We start from the raw sequence: 20,968 nt of genomic DNA, 5'->3' as shown, positions 1-20,968 counted from the left end.
ACAGCTTTTCCCCTATTACTGGAATGAAATGCTCTTTATCCATCTTTCACTTGGCAGAAAACAGGAAATCTGTGATCCCTATTCTGCCTCTCTCTTAGGTTGGTTCCTGTCAGGGCAGTGTGGAAAACGGGAGCCAATACTTCATAGACTTTGTACTCTCTGAGGGTCAGAATAAGTTCCCAAACACTTCTTTAGCCTAAGTACAGATAATGACGGACTTAAGCTTGTCTCAAGGGCTGGGGATGAGCTGACAGCAATGTCAAGAGGCCATGAAAGAAGGGAAAAAACATGTTGCCAGAGTATGTTTGTACCATGATTAGGAGTAACAAGGGAAAGGCCCTAAATCTTTAAGAGGCTTAAGAGATTCCCCCTCCCCCCATGGTATTTAGTGTGCCCATTGAAACACAATCACCAGTTTTCCTCCCTCCATTGGGGAGTGGGGGAAATGCCTTCAAGTCAATGTTGACTCCTGGTGACTGTCTGGACAGTCTGGTCAATTTTCTTGGCAAGGTTTTCTAAAAAACAAAAGCAAAATTGGCGATGTTGCCATCCTAGACCAGACAGACAGTCAGAGAAACGTCTGCTTTTCTAGAGACAGCCTGTTCAGATGTACTTAACGATTTTTCTAATTCTGAAAAACTAATATTGCGCGGGACAAGAAAGGCAAAGTTTACAGGGATCCCAAAGTCGCTTTGGGCGTTGGAAGAGAGAAGCGGAAAAACCAGTGGTGAAATGCAATGTTTATTAACTACCGGTTCTGTGGGCGTTAGCTTGGTGGGTGCGGCAGGGGAAGGATACTGCAAAATCTCCATTCCCTCGCCATCTGGAGCTCAAAATTTCCTAAATCAGTTCTGCGAACCTGCTGAATTTCACCCCTGGGAAATACTCTTTCCTTTCTCTCAAGCAAAACCACCCAGTCAATTGCTAAGGATTTGTAGCAAAAAACAACAACCTCAAAACATCCCATTTGCGGAGGGGATGTTGCAGCCCAAAGAGCGGAGAGCACGGGCCGCGGCACCTTCATGCAGGTGTGTCTTGACAAGCCGCTGCTTCCCAAGAGCCAAGCGAGTTTGCAAACCCGGATTCCTGCGCGCTGAGGCGGATTTGGAGAGGCCCGGGCGAAACGTTAACAGGATTAACCCTCTTCCGACGCCCGAAGCGAGCCGCGTTTCTCCTCCCCACCTGTTGGAAAGCTCGCCCTTTCTCTCTCTCTCCTCCGTACTGGTTAGCGCACACGCCTCCCTCCAACCCCCGGCGGCGGGAATGAGCAGCTGCAGTTCCCAGCCTGTCCGGAAACAGCTGCTTCAAGCGCTTGGCTAGGCTAAGGGCAGCGCGAGGAAAGCCCGCAGAGAGGGAAACGGGGGGTGGGGGGAAACCAGGGAGCCTTTTACACCCCCTCCCGTCCCCAACACACCCACAAATACACATAAACACACAAACACCCCCCCCAAGTCTCGGAAGAAAAGGCAGGCAGAGCCCTCCAAAGGGAGCCAGTCTGCTCTGGCTCTGCAGGAAAGCGCGGCTTCCCTCTGGCGTTTGCAGCCGGGAAAGCTCGGCGTTGCCGGGATTATTATTTTTCTCACCCCACCCCACCCCACTCAATGGTTCCCCGCCTCCCTTCCCAGCGAAGTTTTCCAAGGTGTGGTTTCAAAAGTAGCCTCCCATCCCTTATGCCGGGCTCCCGCTGAGCTCCGGGAAGGAGGAGAAGAGCCTTTAAGGGCGAGGAGGAGGAGGAAGCGCGCGGGGCCGTGCCAGCTGGGCAACCGTACGAAAGCGCCTCACGGCTTTTGAAGGGAGGAGGGGAGAAGGAAAGGGAGAATGCGGAGTCGCCTTTCAGGGACGCCGAAGCGGCGGGAAACCAGCACCGCCGCCAGAGTCTAAAGCTTTCGGCGGCTCCAGACAGGTGAGGCGGGGAGCAGAGACACTTGCAAGGGAGTAAGCGTAGTTTTTGCATTCCTGCCTCCGCTGGACTTCGACCTGGAGCTTACCAGCCGTCTTAAAGAGAAATGGACGGTCAGACCTGCACGGCCCCGAGCGACGTGGCTCTCTCCAGGTAAGCACCCGCTCTCCTTCCTGCTGTTTTTTTTTGTCCCCAGAGGCAAAAGGCGAGTAGGGCGCCCCGTTTAGCAAAGTTAGAGGGGGGGGGACGAGGTAAGTGGCTCTCCTGCTCCTTCACCTCGTAGTGCCCCCCTTCCTTTAAAAAACCCCAAACTTACCTGGCTAAGAAGTCAGTGCTTCACTTAGGGGAGGTCTGGGGATGATGGGTCTTATGGAGACAGTGACCAGCTGCCCTCAGGAGGGTGGGGAACAGTCTCTTTGCCTTTGCGGTGGTTTGACTGGGAATGGCAACTTTTAGGGGACAAGAGCCTCTGAATAAAGTTACACAGGATGCATAGAGTTGTGTGCACCTTACTTGAAAAATGCAAGATGCAAAGACCCGGAACTTGGTTGTTAAGTCAGCTGGGTTTATTCCTAAGTAAGGTTCGGTTTTCTGTGAGTTGTGGAAACTGGGAAGATTTATTCTGAATGCCCCCACATTTTAAGGCTTGAGTGAGGAAGTAATAATTATTTCTTTAAAGGTTGGGGAGAAGAGGAAAAACTTCACTTGATGAAAGCAAAGATAAGTTAGTAACCCTTGGCAGAGAGGAATGTGAGTATGGTATGCTGTGTTGGTGGAATAATAATTCACCTTACAAAGCATTCCTGTTTGCTTGGGTAAAACAATACACCTTAGCTCTGGAAAGGGCATGTCAGCTCAACTTGATTTAAGAAAAAAAGCTTATTGTTGGACTTCTAAGTGTTGAAAGATAGTGCCTGCTCCTTCCTTGCGCATACTGAAAACAAACTTGAGTAGTTATGTGGATTTAATGTGATATTTTGCAAAGACTGGGAAATCTCTCATGCAGTCTCTGAACAAGAAAAATGTATTTGCATGTTAATGGGGGAAACAGGTGGGCTAATTATAATCTTAAACTATTTTTGGCTTACTATACAGATAATTTAGTGCAAAGCTGTGCACAAGAGTATTAGATTTCTGTGGTTTTATCTTCCTTGGTTTTCGGGAAAGCTATGGAAAGATAAAAGAAATGCTGTTGTAACAAGGAAGCGTGAAACATTCCTTTTCATTCTTTGGAGAATTAAAACTAAACATTATTTCAAAGATAAGTTTCATATCATGCAACTTTCATCAAAACTATTTCACATGCCCTTAAATCTTGGGGTGGGGAAGACAATAGTGAACATCTAGGAAGTAGGGTAGTAGTGGCAAATATCTTAGAATAATATTGTGAGGCAACTATTACAAATTGTTCAATAATTTAATTAAAAGAATTGTGCATACTATATATAAATTGTTACTTCTTAGCATAAAGTCCAACATTTTTTTCTTTGCATTTTCCCATTTGGTTGAGTTTTTCAGTACTCCGACATACTATTCTTTTTTATTGGGGATATATTTATTGGGTTTCAGTCTCCCATCAGTTAAGAAGACGAGAACTGCAAAGCAGGTGGTTGTGCAAATACCATAAGTATTTTTGGAATGTATGTGTGATGCTACCATTGTAAATTTCTTGTTAAGAACACTTATCAAGTTTTAATATGACTGTCTAACTTATTTAGAGGGCGAGTGCTTGCTTGTTGCAGTAAAGTACAAATGCCATAAGCAAAATACCTGTTTACTCAGAGGTATATTCCTCCTTAAATTGCTTGATAGCAGTGTGCAGAAACTTTAAATTGTATAGCTCACAGCAGTACAGAAACCTTATCGTAGGACTCTTGAGGGTCCACATTGGCTATTTCTGCTTCCAAGTGATGCTTTTGAAATCTACTGGAACATATTAGGGATTTCTGCACTGAGAAGCAGAAGGATGGACTCTCGCCTGTATGGTGGGCTTTTGAGACACTGGAAAGCAGTGGGAATTTTTGCTACTTCTAAGTACTTCTAAATCCAATAAGAAATTGATTATCTTTCCTTGAGCCTCTTTACCCAGGGACAGGTGCTGAAAAATCCTTCAAAGAAATGGAAACAGTTAGTGTGTGTTTATGTGTGTTTGGGGGGCGGTTGTTTCTGTTGTGTAGGATTGGAATATAATTTATTGGCCCTGGATTTTGAGGGTGGAGGGAAGTTGCAGAAGCTGAAATGCGGTTGGGACAGACTGGAGAAGTCCTATGTTTTCTCTCTTACATTCTCTGAGATTACAGTATAAAGTGTTAACAGTTGCACCAATTGTACTTCATGTTTGTGTACACAAAACAAAGAACAGGTAGTTCAGCACATGACAGCCTATCAATCTGAAAATACTCTGAAACAAATAGGTATTGTTTCTGGTGCACATAATTCCAAGCCCAAGATTTTAAGAGGGTGGCCAATCCAAGTAGTTTCCCCTCTACATACACAGTATATTGTATATTATAATCTACAAAGTGGTTTAAACAACAAAGGCATGTGTGAGAGAGCACACTGTTCTGCAAATAATCCTACTAGCCTTTTGTATGGTGCTTATATGTAGTGGTGTTAGTAGTAGCACAAAAGAAATTATACTTTCAGACTGCATTTTCCTGTAGATTGTGGTATGAATTTATTTTTTAAGCAACAAGCCAGAACCTGTTCATATTAATAAGTAGGAAATCTGTTGGACATCAAACTTATTTTAAAAGTCTCATTATGTAGAACTCTTTTTAGTACTCTGGATTATGGAAGAATTGCAGGAAAATATTAGTAATGCATATAAGACAGAAACAGACTAAAATAGGGGTGGTGATGGTGAATCAACTTCTTGTTTATTGCCCATGTTTTATTACAAACTACTCTGTTGCCTGTTTTTTAACAATAATGGTTACATTGAATATGATATTAATATATAAAGCATTTGATATGGTTCCAGGATCAGAGCCAGTGACTATATTTGAATGGCCTGAAGGTGTGTTAACATTCAAGGAAGCTAAAGCTGCAATCTAGGAAAGGCAGTCTTGGCCCTCTGAGTACTTGGAAAATAGACCACCTGTAAACCATATGTAAAACCACCCTGATCGCCATATAGAAGAAAGTATGAAATAGGCCTGTATAAATCATTTGGTGGGATTTCAAAGCATTGGAAAGTTGTGGGAGGACTTTGGAACATCTGCTTCAATAACCAGATCTGGAGGAGTGCTCAGATCCCTGTAAAATAACTTGCCTAGCTTTAGTACAAATGCTAGGACTGCATGGTACTTTGGATCCTGTTCCAAACAAAGTACTGAAGAGAATACAAGACTGTAAATATAGTACCCCACCCACAACTCTTTAAAGTAGATATTTCATGAATCCAGGAAAAAGGTGCCGCTGCTTTAAAAAGTAGCAAGTAGATGCTGTGGGCTATATATTCAAAAACAATGCATAGCCCTAACAAACATTATTATTTAATGAATTTAAGTTGTTGCCACTGCTTTGAAGTTAAATTCAGATGTATGGATGCCTCTTTCTTTTCTGAGTAATTTATACCTCTATCTTGACTGGGAATGCTGAAGGAGCAAATCCTTAATAAGAGATTGGATTATGCAAGAAAAGCCAATTGCAAGACAGGTGACCTTTCTTTGTTGTTTATTAGATTATTTGTTCATTTAAAACAAGTATATCCTATTTTACCACATCCTAGATAGCAGTGGTGGGTTCCGGATCCCGGTGCAACTGGTACGGTGCAACGGGGCTGGGGGTTCACCACAAGAATGCAGCATGCAATGCTCCGCGATGCCTCCATGATGCTCCAGCTGCTCAGCGGAGCATTGCGCAGCCACCGTACACTCCATGTGCGGAAGCCCCGAATAGCTCATACTGGTGAGCATGGGCGGGCGGGTGGGCCCTCTGGAGCACCATACTGGAACGGTACCTGGTGCTCCCGGCAGGCACTGTGTACAGGTGTACCGGTCATAACCCACCACTGCTAGATAGTCACAGGTGTATTTTGGATGAGACGAAAGTATATGTGGACCAATTGTTTAGCTGTATAAAATATTTCATATGTAGCAAACACATTGAGAAATTAAGAAAAGGATGATTATTAGAATAATGACTGTATAAGTAGCCTGCAAAATTAATACTTGTGCCATGCCAGTTATTCCCAACTCTGTGTATGGGAGTAGGAAAAAGTATGAATAGTTTTGTTTGCATGTAAGCTAGTATTTTACTTCCTTGATTCAAATATGTATTTTCTTAGAATCCTGCAGCTGTCCTGGAAGCTGTGAAAATATATACCTCCTTAAGGAATCATGAACTGGTACAATGAGTATACTCACTTCTGTCAGGGTAGTGATTTAAGAACTGATCAGCTGCTACAATGATGCACTGATGTAATGATGGGAATGAGTCAGCAAGGTTTTTAGCTGTTATCCCTTTAAGAGCCTGTATCATAAGAAGAGGCCCTGTCTGTCTGTCTGTCTGTCTCCTTGTGAGTTCTTCCTTGGTGTAATCTACTGATTGTTTGACTCCTGCCTATAGTACGTTTCTCAGAGGTGGGTTGCTCCCTGATCGGATCGGGCGAACCGGTAGTAGCGGTGGTGGGAGGCTCCACCCACCTTCCTGGACGCTCCTGCACATGAATTGGTAGTAATAAAATTGGCAACTCACCACTTACGTGTATGTATGGTATATATTCTTTTGTAGATAAAGCCACTATTTATTACAAACCTCTTTTTGCTGTTATTGCTCCTGGGTTGTCTCACGTAGTAAAGCTGTGCGCACTCTGATATCTATTGTAAGTTTGAATTTGTGCTCATCTGTTTCCTTAATACGTTTTTAGAGCTGCTTCTTTAAGAGGCCTGGACTGACAGAAGCTAGAAAACCCTGTTGAATGTACTGAATAGTTTTTAGGAAAGATGCTGATTCCATTCATTCTTTTCAGATAAAATGTTGAAAAAGAAATATTCCAGTTTAGTATTGCTCCATTTTTACTGCTGTTTGTTTGTAGCTGTCATAGCTACTATAACAACATTGTGCATATAGAAAAGCAGGACCCATTGACCTGTCAACATTATCTTTTAAAGTCGTAATTCAGCAATATGTGTCTTTTTCAAGAATTGTGTCTGTCTACTCATATTAACCCTAGGTTATTCTAAGTTGCTGTCCACTTTGTTTTTCAAAAAAAAAAACATTTTGGTTATAGTTATTTAACTAGTAAATTTTTTCTCGTGAAATCCTTTACTGTAGCACAAGATTCCCACGCCTCTGTCGCTGAAGGAGGTTATTGGAAAAATTGTGTAATCACAAAAAGAGGCAGTGTTTGGAGTAGCAATTTCCTCTGAATGAATGTCTAAAACCATAGTAAGGCCCCATCTATATTTTGATGCAGAGATTGGTTTTAAACTGAAGGCAGTTTAAATGATAAACAAATCCATTGTTCTCCAAATACCTTTTGTAGTTTTGCAAAGGATACTGTTGTGAGGCATTCTAAGCAGAAACTTTGCTCTTAATTGTATCCTTAAATTATTTTAAAAATAAATTACAATCATATTTAAATACAGTGGCGGTGATTGTAAGCCCTGAGTGGAGCTATAATTAGCAATTATAGAGACCACAGGATTTCAATAAAAGGAGCAATTCTTGAGCTGCTCTTTTTCTGACCGCCCTATTGTTTTGTGGAGTGAATCCTAATGTTTAACAGTGATATGAATCTTTAGTTTTGGTTACAGAGAGCTTGTCTGGTGAAAGAAAGTTGGTGTACGGTAGAGTTACATTACTTACAGTTAAATGAGCATCAGCTATTGGATAGTTTAAAAAGTTTAAAAGAGAAATTATTAGATATTGTTGAAAAAAGAGGAAATATAGTATTTGGTACTATAATAGCAACAGTGCTATTTCTGCCTAGTTTACGTAGTCCTTGACATATGATCACAATTGAGCCCCAAATTTCCATTGCTAAGCAAGACTGTTGTTAAGTGAATTTTGCCCCATTTTACAACCTTTCTTGCCTCAGTTAAATTAATCACTGCAGTTGTTAAGTTAGTTGCACGTTTGTTAAATGAATCTGGCTTCTCCATTGATTTTTGTGCCTCCCCAAAATGCAATGCGAGTGCCTTCCGTGCATGGGGCCCCCTGCGCATGCACCTGTGCATCCCCTGCATGCCCCCCACGCATGGGGGGCAGAGACCCGCAGACCAGCTGGCTGGCGGGAGGTGTGCAGGCATGTGCAGTGGAGTTGGGCTGGGGCGATGGCTAGCCGACCCACAGAGAAGGCTCTGCCTGCCACCCGTGGCATGTGTGCCATAGGTTCGCCGTCACGGGTTTAGACTATTCCCAGAATGCACAAATTTCATGGAAATAAACCATGGTGGCTAGGAATTACGGTTGCATTTGTTCTAAGGATGTTAGCGTTCCCCAAATAGAAGGCAGTACTGAATAAATTACAAAACATCACACCTGGAAGACATGAGTCTGATGCAAACTGCTTTACAGTATCTTACATACCTTACCAAATAAAATGAAATTCCCACATGTACAGTATCTTAAGTTTTTTTAAACAACATTTTACTTAAATAATTGCTATCTTTAACCATATTGTATTGTACAGGTGAATCCAGCTAAATGGAACAGTTTTCAAATTTCCTTGAGTTGGGGCTTGTCTAGAAGCCTGTTCCTATACCATATAGATGCATCTTATAAAAATGTTTTCAAGTACCTTTTCATTCAACATTCAAATGTGGTTCAGAGGCTTTCTCTGCCTGACGAGAGGCATTTTAATTGTGAAGATGTCGGAACTCTTGAATCAAAATCCTTAATAAGTTATTAAGCTTATGGGTTGACTTTATTGTTCCTTATCCCAACCAGCTTAGAAGCTTATCATGTGAGGGAAAAGAACAATGTTCTTAGAAATGTTGTGAAGGGGAGCAAGATAAAGTTGTAGTAGTTGAAGTATTTATAGAAAGGAATGCAGAAACACATAGAATATAATGGCTTAAGCAGACTTAATTTGGCTGGTAAGTAAATCCCTTTTTCTGTAATTAACCATGTACAGTACCAGGAGTTTTGTCTTCAAGCAACCATAAAACTATTCACAAGGAAAAGCTAAAAGGGTCCGAGGAATAAAGGAATGCAAACTCAAAACATGTGCCTTAACTGAAAACACTGTAAAATCATGGGATAATCTGAACTGACAAAACTAGTTTTCAAGGTTTGCATATACTGTATATTTGAAAATTAACTTACGGCACGTTTGGTGTCTTAAACAACTGTTTCCTGGCTCCTTTAAAAATTATTATTAATTTTTGATTGCTAAAATTGAGAACAAAATATACACTGCGTATTTCTTAGAACAATATGTTTTTCTGAGAGATCTAATTATTCTAAAAGTGCCATTTTAGAATCAAGTAGTGCTGCATTTATTGCTCAGTTTGGTAAGTTCATGACTGCGCAGTAACTGTGGAAGAAATGGTTATGGTAGTACCTAGGCTAACCCCAGCATTTGGGAGCAATGTGTTTCAATAGTTTTACTGCTTGCTTCGTGTTAGTTTCAGTCATAGAATCGTAGGACTGGAAGAGACCTTGGTGGTCTTCTAGTCCAATCCCTTGCTCAAGGCAGGAGCCTTATACATCCCAGTCAAATAGTTGTCCAGTCTATTTTTGAAACACTCCAGTGATGGAGCACCCACAATCTCAGGAGTCAAACTTTTCCATTGTTTATCGCTCTTACTGTCAGAAAAGGTATCCTTACTTCTAGATTGTATCTCTCTTTGACAAGCTTCCATCTGGGAGTCTACAAGTCTTAAAGTTGGAGAGCTCCGCATTCGGACATCTAGATCCCTTTCATAGTTAATACTGTTGAGCCAGTACATTGACTCAATGAATCCATTAAGTCAATATTTTTTTGTCAAGATTGAATTTAAGGTCCTTGCTTTGGTCTAGAATGCATAGTCACACCATGAGTAGTAACACCATTGCTTCATGACCATCACTGGTTGCCACTGGCCTCTAGGTACAATTCAGCTGGTTGTCATCTATAAAATTGTATGTAGCTTATTGTCTTGAAATCAATGTCCACAGCTGGTGACTGACTGGACTAGTTCCTGCAGTTTTCTTGGCAAGCTTTTGGCAAGTGGTTTGCTTTTGCCTTCTTTCTAGAGTTGAAAGATTGAGTGGTCCAAAGTTACCCATCTGCTTGCATGCATAAGGTGGGACTAAAGTTTATAGTATATAACCTCCAGCAGTGGGTTTCACATTTTGTTAACACAGGTTTGCCGTGTTCACGTGTACTTGCTTCACAGGTGCACACGCCCCTTCTGCACATGTGCCCAGCCTTCCGCACATGTGCTTTGATCGCACGGATGCTTTCCGCACATACACCCAGCCTCAAAAACGTGCCTCACTAAGACAGCATAGAGCCGGGGCGGGCCCACCTGCGATTTCCACTACTGGCTCAAGTGAACTGGTGCGAACCGGCTAAATACTACCTCTGATAATCTCCTATTTTTTAGCCTGGTACCTTAACCACTGCAACAAAATGTGTCTCCTGCATGGTTTAAGGTCCAGATATTTATTAGATTGCAAAAAGATCTGCTGATCTTTTCGCAACTCTTTTTTGCAGGGTTGGTTTATTCTGTGCCCTATTGGTTAAAGCAATGTCATCTTGCAAGCTCTTAGAGATGGCTTTCTGTATGGCTGCACTTGGAAATCCACGTCATTCTGATACTGTATTGTTTCTGCAAAGCTTTGAAGGCCTTGTTATTTCAGTAGGCTTTGGACTCTCATCCTGCTCTGTGATCTATGTCTTGTGTGGTGTTATGATTGATCTTGTTGTTTTCTTACCATGTTGATAAGAAAATAAGGCTTGGGCCTTATTATCAGGGGAGGGCTTCTTGTTTTGGGGTTCCCAGTTGGCTTCTCTCTTGCAAGCGGGCTCCCAAAGAGCCTCAGGGGCAAACACAGCAGCCATGAGGTGACCACGTTCACGAGCAGCCGCCCAGCAACCTCCCTTTCCAGCCAGGCAGAGTGCCACTCACTGACCTAGTGGTATTCCGAAGCGCCAAGCAACATGAGTGCCTTTGGGGGCCTCCCGGCTCCCACGGCTTGGCGCCTTCGGGATACCACTAGGTTGGTGAGTGGCACTCTGCCTGGCTGGAGGACGGGGTTGTCAAAGGGGCTTATTTTCCAGGGCGCTGCTCTGGAGAGTCCAAAGAAGGGTTAAACACAGCCAATCTGCCCAGAACTGAATTGAAAACTTTAAGCCACGCCTCTGGTGCCGACTCTCCTCAGATTTTTTCAATTCAGCTAGCCCAGTAGACGCTTTAAGATTTTCTCCAGTTCTAAGATTGATTCCTTGGACTCTCCAGAGGAAGAATAATTTTTTAAAACAGCATATTTAAGGATTTTTAGAGCAGGCTGGTGAGTTTAAATTTAAGTTTGTTTTTTTCCCTTTTTAATTGGGTTTTTCTCACCCTTTCGGCTCTCCTGGAGTCCGGGGCTTTGCTCTGGCTCCTAGAAGCCACAGGCAGCTGTTGGGGGAAGCGTGTGGGTCGGAGTGCCGACGCCAGCGCTGTTGGGGCACCCCTACTGGGGGCCGATTCCCACTGGAAGCCCTCCGTTGCAATTTGTGCTTCTAGCAAGTCAAATTGCTGCGTGGGCTTCCAGGGCAGCCATTTTGGCTTCTTCCCTCTTTAAATTTGGCGCACAGAGCTCCGGTGAGTTCCGGCCGCCATTTTGGATTGCGCAATCTTCCGGCTTTACTTTTAAAAGTTTTTTGCCGCAGCTGCCTGGTGCCTGGCTCTTTGCAGGAGCCGCGTGGAGTCAGACTTGGCCGGTGTGACCGGCGACCTGGGCCCCAATCCAAGCAAGTGATAGCGGCGTGGGATCGTGGCCTGCTGGGTCGCCTCCCTTACTCTCCTGCAGGCGCTGGGAGCGAATTCTGCTCGCGCCTAAAAGATTCCAAGCTACTTCAGGCCTTGCAGTTTCTCTGTCTCCTCAGGAGCATCGTGCTGCGGTGGGCTTTCTGGAGGTGGTGAGTGGTGGTTTTCCCATCCCCCTACTGCCCCAACCAGTGATTGTTACCATGGCAGATCAGGCCCCTGAGACTTCTGAGGGTGTCTCTTCCAGAGCCCCTGTAAGACAGGCCGGGAAAGCAGCCAGGGAGGCCATTAGAGGGAGTAAGCCTTACTCCAGGCATGGCCCCAAGCAGGGCTCAGGCCTAGACAAAGATGCATTAAGGCGACAGAAGGCCTTAGAAAAACAGGTTTCCAAAGCCCAACAGCAGGCCCAATCTTCCCTTTCGGTGTCTCCTGGGGAGCCCTCCAGGGAAATTCCTCCAGCCCAGGGAGGCCCCATTTCTGATAGTGAAGAGGAAGGGGATTCCTTGGCCATGGCAACTTCTCCAGGCCATTCCATGGCTGATCAGGCTGATCTCTTTGCCTGTCCCTCTGATATGGAGGAGGGACCAGCTCCAATGGGGCCCTTAGCCCCTCAACAGCCGATCCCCGGGCCCACTCAAGGGGTTCGCCCCATTGAGGACCAAGGGCCTAACCTATCCACTGAAATGCAGGAAATAATTAACAGGGCCATTTCCCAGGGCATTGAGGCAGGCATGCGAAAAGGTGGCAAGCGCACTCGCAAGATCCACCATTTGCAACCCCAGGAGGATTCCAGAGAGATGACTCCTAGCCTTCCACCTCCGTCCCTGCATTCTTCAGTGGCCTCCGATGAGTCAGACTGGGAGGAAGAAGAGGAATTTCTTCCTAGGCAGGAAGCTGAATTCTCTGGGGATGAGGCAAGCCCCGCCAAAAAGCCGGCCTTTTCAGGCTTATTTAATTTGGATAATTTCAAAACCATTTTAGATAAGGCTAAGATCTCAACTCACATGGGGTCCACCCCCCCAGCTCAGGTGGTTGTAGACCCTGATGATCTATCTGGGGATCTCTTTGAGGAACCCATTTCGGTCCAGGAAATAGTTCCTGTACCCAAGATGTTCCTCAATTTAGTTCAAAGACAGTGGGCGCAGCCAGCTACCATGGCTACCCCCAGCAGCCATGACAAGAAGCTATATACGGTGGATGCCAGCCTGGAGGAGCTGCTCAAGCTCCCTCCTATCGATCCCCCTGTAGCGGCTCTTACCTCCTCTTCTGTGCTCCCTCCTGACCTGTTGGAGGGGCTCAAGGCTGAGGACAAGAGAACCGAAACTGCTTGTCACAAGACCCATCAGGCAGCTGCATGGGCCATTAAGTCCTCCGCTTCAGCCTCCTTTTTCTCCAGGGCGGCTCTCCTGTGGCTGAGGCAGTTGTTGAGGAAGATACCTGCCAAGGACGTTAAAGTCAGGCAGGATATCAATAAAATCATGGCAGCCACAGAGTACACTGCTGATGCCACTCTGAATGCTGCTAAGTTTGCCTCGCGTGCCCTAGCGTCTAATGTTACTTCCAGACGCCTCCTGTGGCTTAGGCACTGGAATGTGGATATGCGCTCCAAATGGAAGCTTGTTACTGCCCCCTTTAAAGGGGACAAGCTGTTTGGTGAGGTCCTTGATCCAGTCCTTGTGGAAAACAAGGACAAAAAGAAAGTGATGCCATCAGTCACCAAAAAGCCTGATCGTAAAGGTCCTGGCTCTTACAGGAGGCAGGCCTTTCGGAACAATGAGCCCTCCACCAGCTCCGCCCCCTATCATCGGGCGTATCCCCAGCAGGGTGAGCGGTCTCAGGACCGTCAGTCCTTTCGAGACAGAGGTCGCCAGCAGCCCTTCTCCAAGCGGCCATTTCGGGGGGGCTCCGGCTCCCGACCCTTTAGGAGGTATAAATGACCATCACAGGTCAGCTCCCATAGGAGGGCGGTTGCAGTTGTTCCACGCCAAATGGGAGCAGACCACGTCGGACCAGTGGGTTCTTCAAACGGTCCGCATGGGTCTCACTTTAGAATTCTGGTCCCCCCCTCCCCGCCACTTCATCCGGTGTCCAGTTCCCTCAGGGTTAGTCAAAAGATCCCTCATGGAACAGGAGATAAGGCACCTCAAGGAGATCAGGGCCATAGAACCTGTCCCAGCAGGCCAGGAAGGAAGAGGGTTTTACTCCATCCTGTTTCTGGTCCCCAAAAACTCAGGAGGGTGGAGGGGGATATTAGATCTAAAGAGGTTCAATCACCACGTGACATATCGCAGGTTCAAGATGCAGTCCCTCCAGTCCATCTTGGGGTGCATCAGGCCAGGCGATATACTAACGTCCATAGACCTCAAAGAGGCCTACCTCCACATCCCTATCCGCAAAGCCCACCGCAAGTTCCTGAGGTTCTCTTACGCGGGCCTCCATTACCAGTACCGGGCAATGCCATTCGGCCTGTCATCGGCGCCCAGGACATTCACAAAGGTTCTCGCAGCCGTGGCGGCTTTTCTACGGTCACGTCCGGTCAGACTCCATTGTTACCTAGACGATGTTCTCATTCTGTCATCATCGCATCAACAAGCTGTCAGCGACCTAGAACACACCATGCAGGCGCTCCGGGACCACGGGTTCACCATCAACCTGGAAAAAAGTCATCTCGTCCCCACGACCAGACTGAAGCATCTAGGGGCTGTCATCGACACCACCTCGTGCACGGTATCCCTGTCTCCGGAAAGGGTGGCCAGCCTTCGGGAGATGGTCGTTCAGGTGCAGCAGTCATGTCTAGTCAAGGTGGTTCAGCTCTCACAGCTCCTCGGCAAGATGATCTCGTGCCTGTCAATCGTGCCTTGGGCGAGACTTCACTCCCGTCCCCTTCAGTGGCTCCTGCTTCCATATCAAAGAACAAACGAAAGCAGCTCAACAAGACTGATTCCAGTTCCAGCAGAGGTACGTCGCTCTCTAAAGTGGTGGTTGTCTCCGGCCCTGTTAAAGGGGTCGCCATTCAAGGAGCCAGTCAGGCTCACCATCACAACGGATGCCAGCCTGTTCGGTTGGGGGGCCCACTGCTACAACCAGCTAGCACAGGGCAGGTGGTCCCCTTCCGAAGCCGCTCACAGCATCAACTGGCTGGAGCTGAGGGCAGTCAGGCTTGCGCTGAAGCGCTTCCAGAGCACCGTTCAGGGCCACCACGTGCGCATCATGACAGACAATGTCGCCACCAAGGCGCACATCAATCGACGGGGAACGCGCTCCAGATCCCTGATGAAGGAGGCGGAGCTCTTGGGTCGATGGGCGGAGAGGTATCTCCTTTCTCTTCAGGCGGAGCACATCTCGGGCACGAGCAACACCCAGGCGGACTGGCTGAGCAGATCCACAGTCGACCACTCGGAGTGGCGTCTACATCCGCTGCTGTTCCAGCAACTGTCCCAGAGGTTCGGCCTCCCGCTGGTGGACCTGTTCGCCACCGCGGCCACCGCGCATCTTCCGCGGTTCTTCACAAGGTTCCACGACCCGAGGGCGGAAGGAGTCAACGCGCTGCACGGCCCGTGGCCGAAAGGTCTGCTTTACGCTTTTCCCCCGCTACCTCTTCTTCCCAGAGTCATCAGGAAGATCCTAGCAGAGGAGGCGGAGGTGCTGCTGGTAGCACCGTACTGGCCCAGGAGAACCTGGTTTGCAGACTTGGTGAGTCTTTCGATCACACCACCGTGGCGGATTCCTCCACAGGACATCTCTCTCAGCCAGGGGGCCCTTCAACATCCAGAACCCCAGTGGCTGCAGCTGGCCGTCTGGCACTTGAGAGGGATCTCCTAAGCAGAGGCAAGTTGTCAGACAAGGTGATTGGCACCATCCAAGCGTCACGACGGCAGTCCACGACGCGCATCTACGACGCCACTTGGAAATCCTTCGCCAGCTGGTGCACGGCTCATGGTACGTCTGCGCCCCTTGCTTCGGTTCCTGTCATCCTGGACTTCCTGCAGGAAGGTTTGGACAAGGGCCTGGCACCTAACACCCTGAGGCGCCAGGCAGCAGCCCTGTCAACCATCCTCTCAGTTGAGGGCTACGCATCTCTTGGCCGGAATCCGACCATCCGCAGTTTCCTCAGGGGAGCGACCAACCTGAGACCCCCAGTGGTCCACAGATACCCATCTTGGGATCTCAATGTAGTGTTGCGGTCCCTCATCGGGCCCCCGTTTGAGCCCATTAAGACGGCCAGTCTCAGACACCTCACATTCAAGACGGTTTTTCTGGTCGCTATCACGTCTGCTCGTCGCATATCGGAACTGGCTGCCTTGTCAGTCAGAGAGGACTTGTGTCTCATTCGTAACGACAGAGTAATCCTGAGGCTGGACCCTTCCTTCATTCCGAAGGTCAATTCCTGGTTTCATCGGGCGCAGGAGGTGGTCCTTCCGGATTTTTGTCCGCATCCTCGGCACCCGAGGGAAAAGCACTGGCACATGCTGGATGTGCGCAGGACTATTCGCAGATACATCAAGCGCACGGCCAGTTTTCGGAAATCCGAATCTCTATTCGTCTCCTTTCAACCAGCTTCTCAAGGCAAGAAGGTCTCTTCATCTACCATCGGCGGATGGCTGCGAGCCTGCATTGCGCTTGCCCACGTTTTACAGTCCGTTCCTGTGCCTCGCAATATCACAGCACATTCGACTAGAAGCGCCGCCACCACAGCTGCCTGGTCTACACAGGCACCGATTGAAGAGATCTGCAAGGCGGCCACCTGGACTTCTCTGTCTCCATTTGTCCGAAATTACAAACTGGACAGTTTTGCATCGGCGGAAGGGGCCTTTGGGAGGCGTGTTCTTCAGGGCATCCATACCAGCGGAGCGACCCTGATGGCTGAGCCTTCCCGCCCTAGTGACAGTTAGCTTGGGCATGTCCCTTCTTTGGACTCTCCAGAGCAGCGCCCTGGAAAATGACCATTGTCTTACCTGAAGGGTCCTTTTCAGGGCGCTGCAACGGAGAGTCCACCCCGCCCTGGGGTCTATTCTCCGCTGGTGTTTGTGAAGTCACAGTGTTGTTTGTTGTTTCTGTTATTGTTGTTGGACTATTTTTGACTTGTTCCATATTAGACTTCCAGTTGAAGTTTCAGCGCGCAACTGTTCCACGTCTTCATTGAATAAATCTGAGGAGAGTCGGCACCAGAGGCGTGGCTTAAAGTTTTCAATTCAGTTCTGGGCAGATTGGCTGTGTTTAACCCTTCTTTGGACTCTCCGTTGCAGCGCCCTGAAAAGGACCCTTCAGGTAAGACAATGGTCATTTTCAGGGGAGGGCTTACATTTCCCCCCCACCTGGCCTTATTTTCAGGACATGTCATATTTTCGGGGAAACATGGTACTAGAAGTGGTTCTAGTAATTCTCCTTTATTATTATTTCAATAATTTAGATGTTGTAAGGTGCTTAGAGTGGTGACTCTAACTGAGGTAGATTATAGATTTGATTAAATAAATAAACTAGCACCAAATAATCCTGTAGAGCAACAGTGTATTGTAGGGCATCTAATTCTGTTTACAAATTGGTCTAATCCTTAGAAATACTTGTCATAAGCCATCATTCCATGCCTGAAATATTATTGAGACTGTTGATGTAGATTTTCATACCAGGAGAATGTTGCTACAGGAGGTAGATTGACAGTTGGTCCTACCTGAACTGTTGTTTTAGGAGGTTTTGCAGGATTAGCCAGGATTGGGTATTGTGATGTCTAATTGGCCTCGAGACAGAGTTAATTTGAAGCCATGCCTCTGTGCTCCGTGCTTCTGGTTTCCAGTTTCAACGAGTCAAGACCACTGCAAAACACCTGAAAACAAGTCAGCCGATGCAAACGCGTCTAACCTGTAGTGCCTGAAAAAGAGAGACGGGGACGCCCATGTAGCCGCCCTGCAAATCTCCACGATAGGCGCCTGTGTGGCCCAGGCCGCCGAGGTAGCCGCACTCCTGGTGAAGTGTGCTGTGATGCCCTGGGGCACCAGAAGGTGCTGAACCTCATAGGCCAATGCGATGGCCAGTTTGATCCACCTCCCTATAGCCAAGGAGGACACCCTCTTTCCCAAGGAAGACGGATAAAAGGAAACGAAGAGCGCCTCAGACTTCCTGAGGCCCTCTGCGTGCCTCAGGTAAATGCACAAGGCACACTTGACATCCAGCCGGTGCCAAAGGTGCTCCCTATCATGAGACGGGTTTGGACAAAAATCCGGTAATACCAGCTCCTGCGACCTGTGGAAAAGGGAGTTAACCTTGGGAACAAAAGTCAGATCAAGTCACAGGATGACCCGATTATTGTGGAATGTACAAAGATCCAACCTGGAGGACAGTGCCCCCGTTCGGAGATGCGACGGGATGAGGTGACCACCACAAGGAACATTACCTTAAGAGTTAACAACTTCAGGTCAATCGTCCTCAGAGGTTCGAATGGTGCTCCTGTCATTGCTTGGAGAACCGTAGTGAGGCTCCATGTCGGAAACCTGTGGACTACCGGGGGATGGAGATTCCCTGCACCCTTCAAAAACCTCTTAATTAATGGGACCTGGGAAAGTGGAAGGAGCCCCTCTCCCCGAATAATCATGGAGAGGGCTGCCACCTGTCTCCTGAGGGTGCCATGTGAGAGCCCCCTATCCAATCCATTTTGGAGGAACTCCAAGACATGCGGTACCGAAGCCTCACGAGGATTCGCTCCCGAGACCCGACACAACTCTGCAAAGACCCGTCAGGTGGAATCATAAATCCTAGTGGTGGAATCCTTGCGTGAAGCCTCAATTGTGGAGATCACCCTCTGTGAAAGCTGGGTGGCCCTTAGGCGCTTCCGCTCAATCTCCACACACCTAGCTGCAGCCACTGTGGCACGGGATGCACCAGGTTCCCCTGTCTGAGGTCCACATCCCTCCCCGGGATCCTCCACGCGTGTGACACTGACAGGCACATTAGGTCCGCAAACGACACCTGCCGCGGCCAGTAGGACGCCACTAAGATGAGCTCCGCCTTCTCTGATATCACTTTCTGAACTACCCCAAGACGTACTTGCTTGTACTTTTGAGCAAGATCAGGTCATAGATAATATTTTCATGTGAAGCCATCTGAGAGAAACCAAGGATATACATTAATCTGGAAATCAAAAACCATCTTAGAATAAGGAAATGGCAAACTACTTCTGCATAGTTATCAGGAAAGTACAGGGATGTGTCATGAAGTCATAAAAATTGAGCTTGGCTCAGAGGAATCTTTAATACAGATAGCCCCTATTACTGACTGCAATTGACAACTTTATCGCTAAACAACACAATCATAAAGTGAAACCACATAACCAGTCTTGACCTAAGACATCAATTCTGGCTGCTATCAAGGGAATCAATGTGGCCAGCTTTCCCATTGAGTTTGTTCATCAGAAGTTGGTTCCGAAAGTCACAAAAAGCAGTCATGTGACTGTAGGATGCTGGTTGTAAATGCACCAATTGCAAAGGACTGAATTATGATCATATGACTGCAAAGACACTGTGATGGTTGAAAATTGCAAATCTCCCTTTTCAGGACTTGGATCAATTGCTGAATTGACAATAGCTGAATGGTCCTTGAAGTTCAAATAGCCTTCCCTACTTGCCTAATGTAATCTCTGAAGCAGGCGACATTTAGCAGTAGCCACAATTAATGGTGTCCTCTCCCAAATTGGCACCTACTTCTAGGACGGAGCCATGAGGCCTCTACTGTGTAGGAAGGCTTTGTGATGCAGTGGGTACTTCTGGAAGGAGATCTACAGTAAAAAGAAAGTGATCGATCAGTGATGGGTGGGGAGGAGGGGAGGACCCAGCTGGATAGGAAGCAGGCCCCAGCGGTTGGATTCAAAATTCTTTACTACCAATTCTGTGAGAATGGCATGGCTTGCTGGGCATGGCTTGCTGGGCATGGTAGGGGAAGTATACTGTAAAATCTCCATTTCCACCCCACTCCAGGGGAAGGTTACTGCAAAATTCCCATTTCCTCCCGATCAGCTAGGACTTCAGAGGCAGAGAATAGATGCGGGCGGGGCCAGTCAGAGGTGGTATTTACTAGTTCTCCGAACTACTAAAAATTTCTGCTACCGGTTGTCCAGAACTGGTCAGAGCCTGCTGAATACCACCTCTGATGGAGGGGAATGGAAGGATTTATACTGCTCCTTCCTTCGTTCATTTGACCATAGGGTGCTGCAGCTGCCATTATTTAGAAATCAGGTTGCGAGTAACTTTTCCATCATAATTGCAACTAGTCATAAGTTGGGGACCATTTGTATGGCTTTTCTGAGCAGAATTGGGAAGAGGGTGAAATCAGAAAAAATACTTTTTACAAGGAGAGCCCAGTATTACAAGCAGTGTGGCCTTTGTACGTTGTTGCACTGCTCTTCCCTCCTGAGGACAGCACACTTGAGCTCAGTGTGTTAGTTTAGATCAGAAATTCTGTGACTTTGAAACCCCAAGGCTCACTTGAAAAGACTGAAAGTCAAATCCCAGCATTCATAAAATTATGTATGTGTGTGTATAGGAATATCTATATTACAATTACTATTATGGGAAGCATGTTAATATTCTCCTATTTCTCTCGATGTTACCTTCCAGCCACAAATTCTCTCTTGATATTCACCTGGAAGCTAGCAATGGGGAGTAATGCGTTTCTGAGATTCACCTGGAACAGTGCAAAGCAGGAGTGATGAGTCCAGGCTGATAACAATAACAATCCCAAAATAAGACTTCAGCCTATTATTATTTTTTCTGGCTTTGAACCAGGGTTGACTACTGGTGACTGCCTGAACATGTCCCGTCAGTTTTCTTGGCAATACTTTGGAAGTAGGATGCCATGGTGTCTTTCCTAGTTCTTAGACCAATTTCGTTGTATTTAAGTACAATGACAATAAAGATTATACTTATACTTACAGAGGAAGTCACTGCCCCAAGGCCACCTAGTTGGCTTTGTACCTATGGCAGGTCTAGAACTCACAGTCTCCTGGTTTCTAGCCTGGTGCCTTAACCACTAGACTCAGTTGGCTCTCTTATTCAGTACAGAGATTTATTAGTCCTCAGTAGTTATTCCAAACTATTTCGGACAACATATGAATGTCAAATTACTGGATAATCTAGTCAAGCATAATTAAAAGATCAATAAGACTAACCACAGA

The 20,968-nt window shown here is 46.6% G+C and overlaps 1 protein-coding gene across 4 annotated transcripts in view; it reads left to right on the top strand.

Annotated features, from left to right (window-relative positions):
- The first annotated feature begins 1,765 nt into the window (after positions 1-1,765).
- Positions 1,766-20,968, top strand: part of COBLL1 (cordon-bleu WH2 repeat protein like 1) — a 132,835-nt gene continuing 113,632 nt past the window's right edge. Inside the window, exon 1 of one of the 4 annotated variants that reach the window (XM_081939686.1) lies at positions 1,766-2,053. In XM_081939686.1, coding sequence (XP_081795812.1) covers positions 2,007-2,053 — 47 coding nt within the window. In that variant the 5' untranslated portion in view covers positions 1,766-2,006. The remainder of the gene's footprint in view (positions 2,054-20,968) is intronic. The other 3 variants (XM_081939687.1, XM_081939682.1, XM_081939683.1) reach the window with 3 other exon arrangements.

Source organism: Natrix helvetica (assembly GCF_964273705.1).
Source record: "Natrix helvetica genome assembly, chromosome: 1".
In the NCBI taxonomy this organism is placed as follows: domain Eukaryota; kingdom Metazoa; phylum Chordata; class Lepidosauria; order Squamata; family Natricidae; genus Natrix; species Natrix helvetica.
The sequence above is the reverse complement of the archived record's forward strand: the minus strand, read 5'-3'. Positions and strand labels throughout refer to the sequence as shown.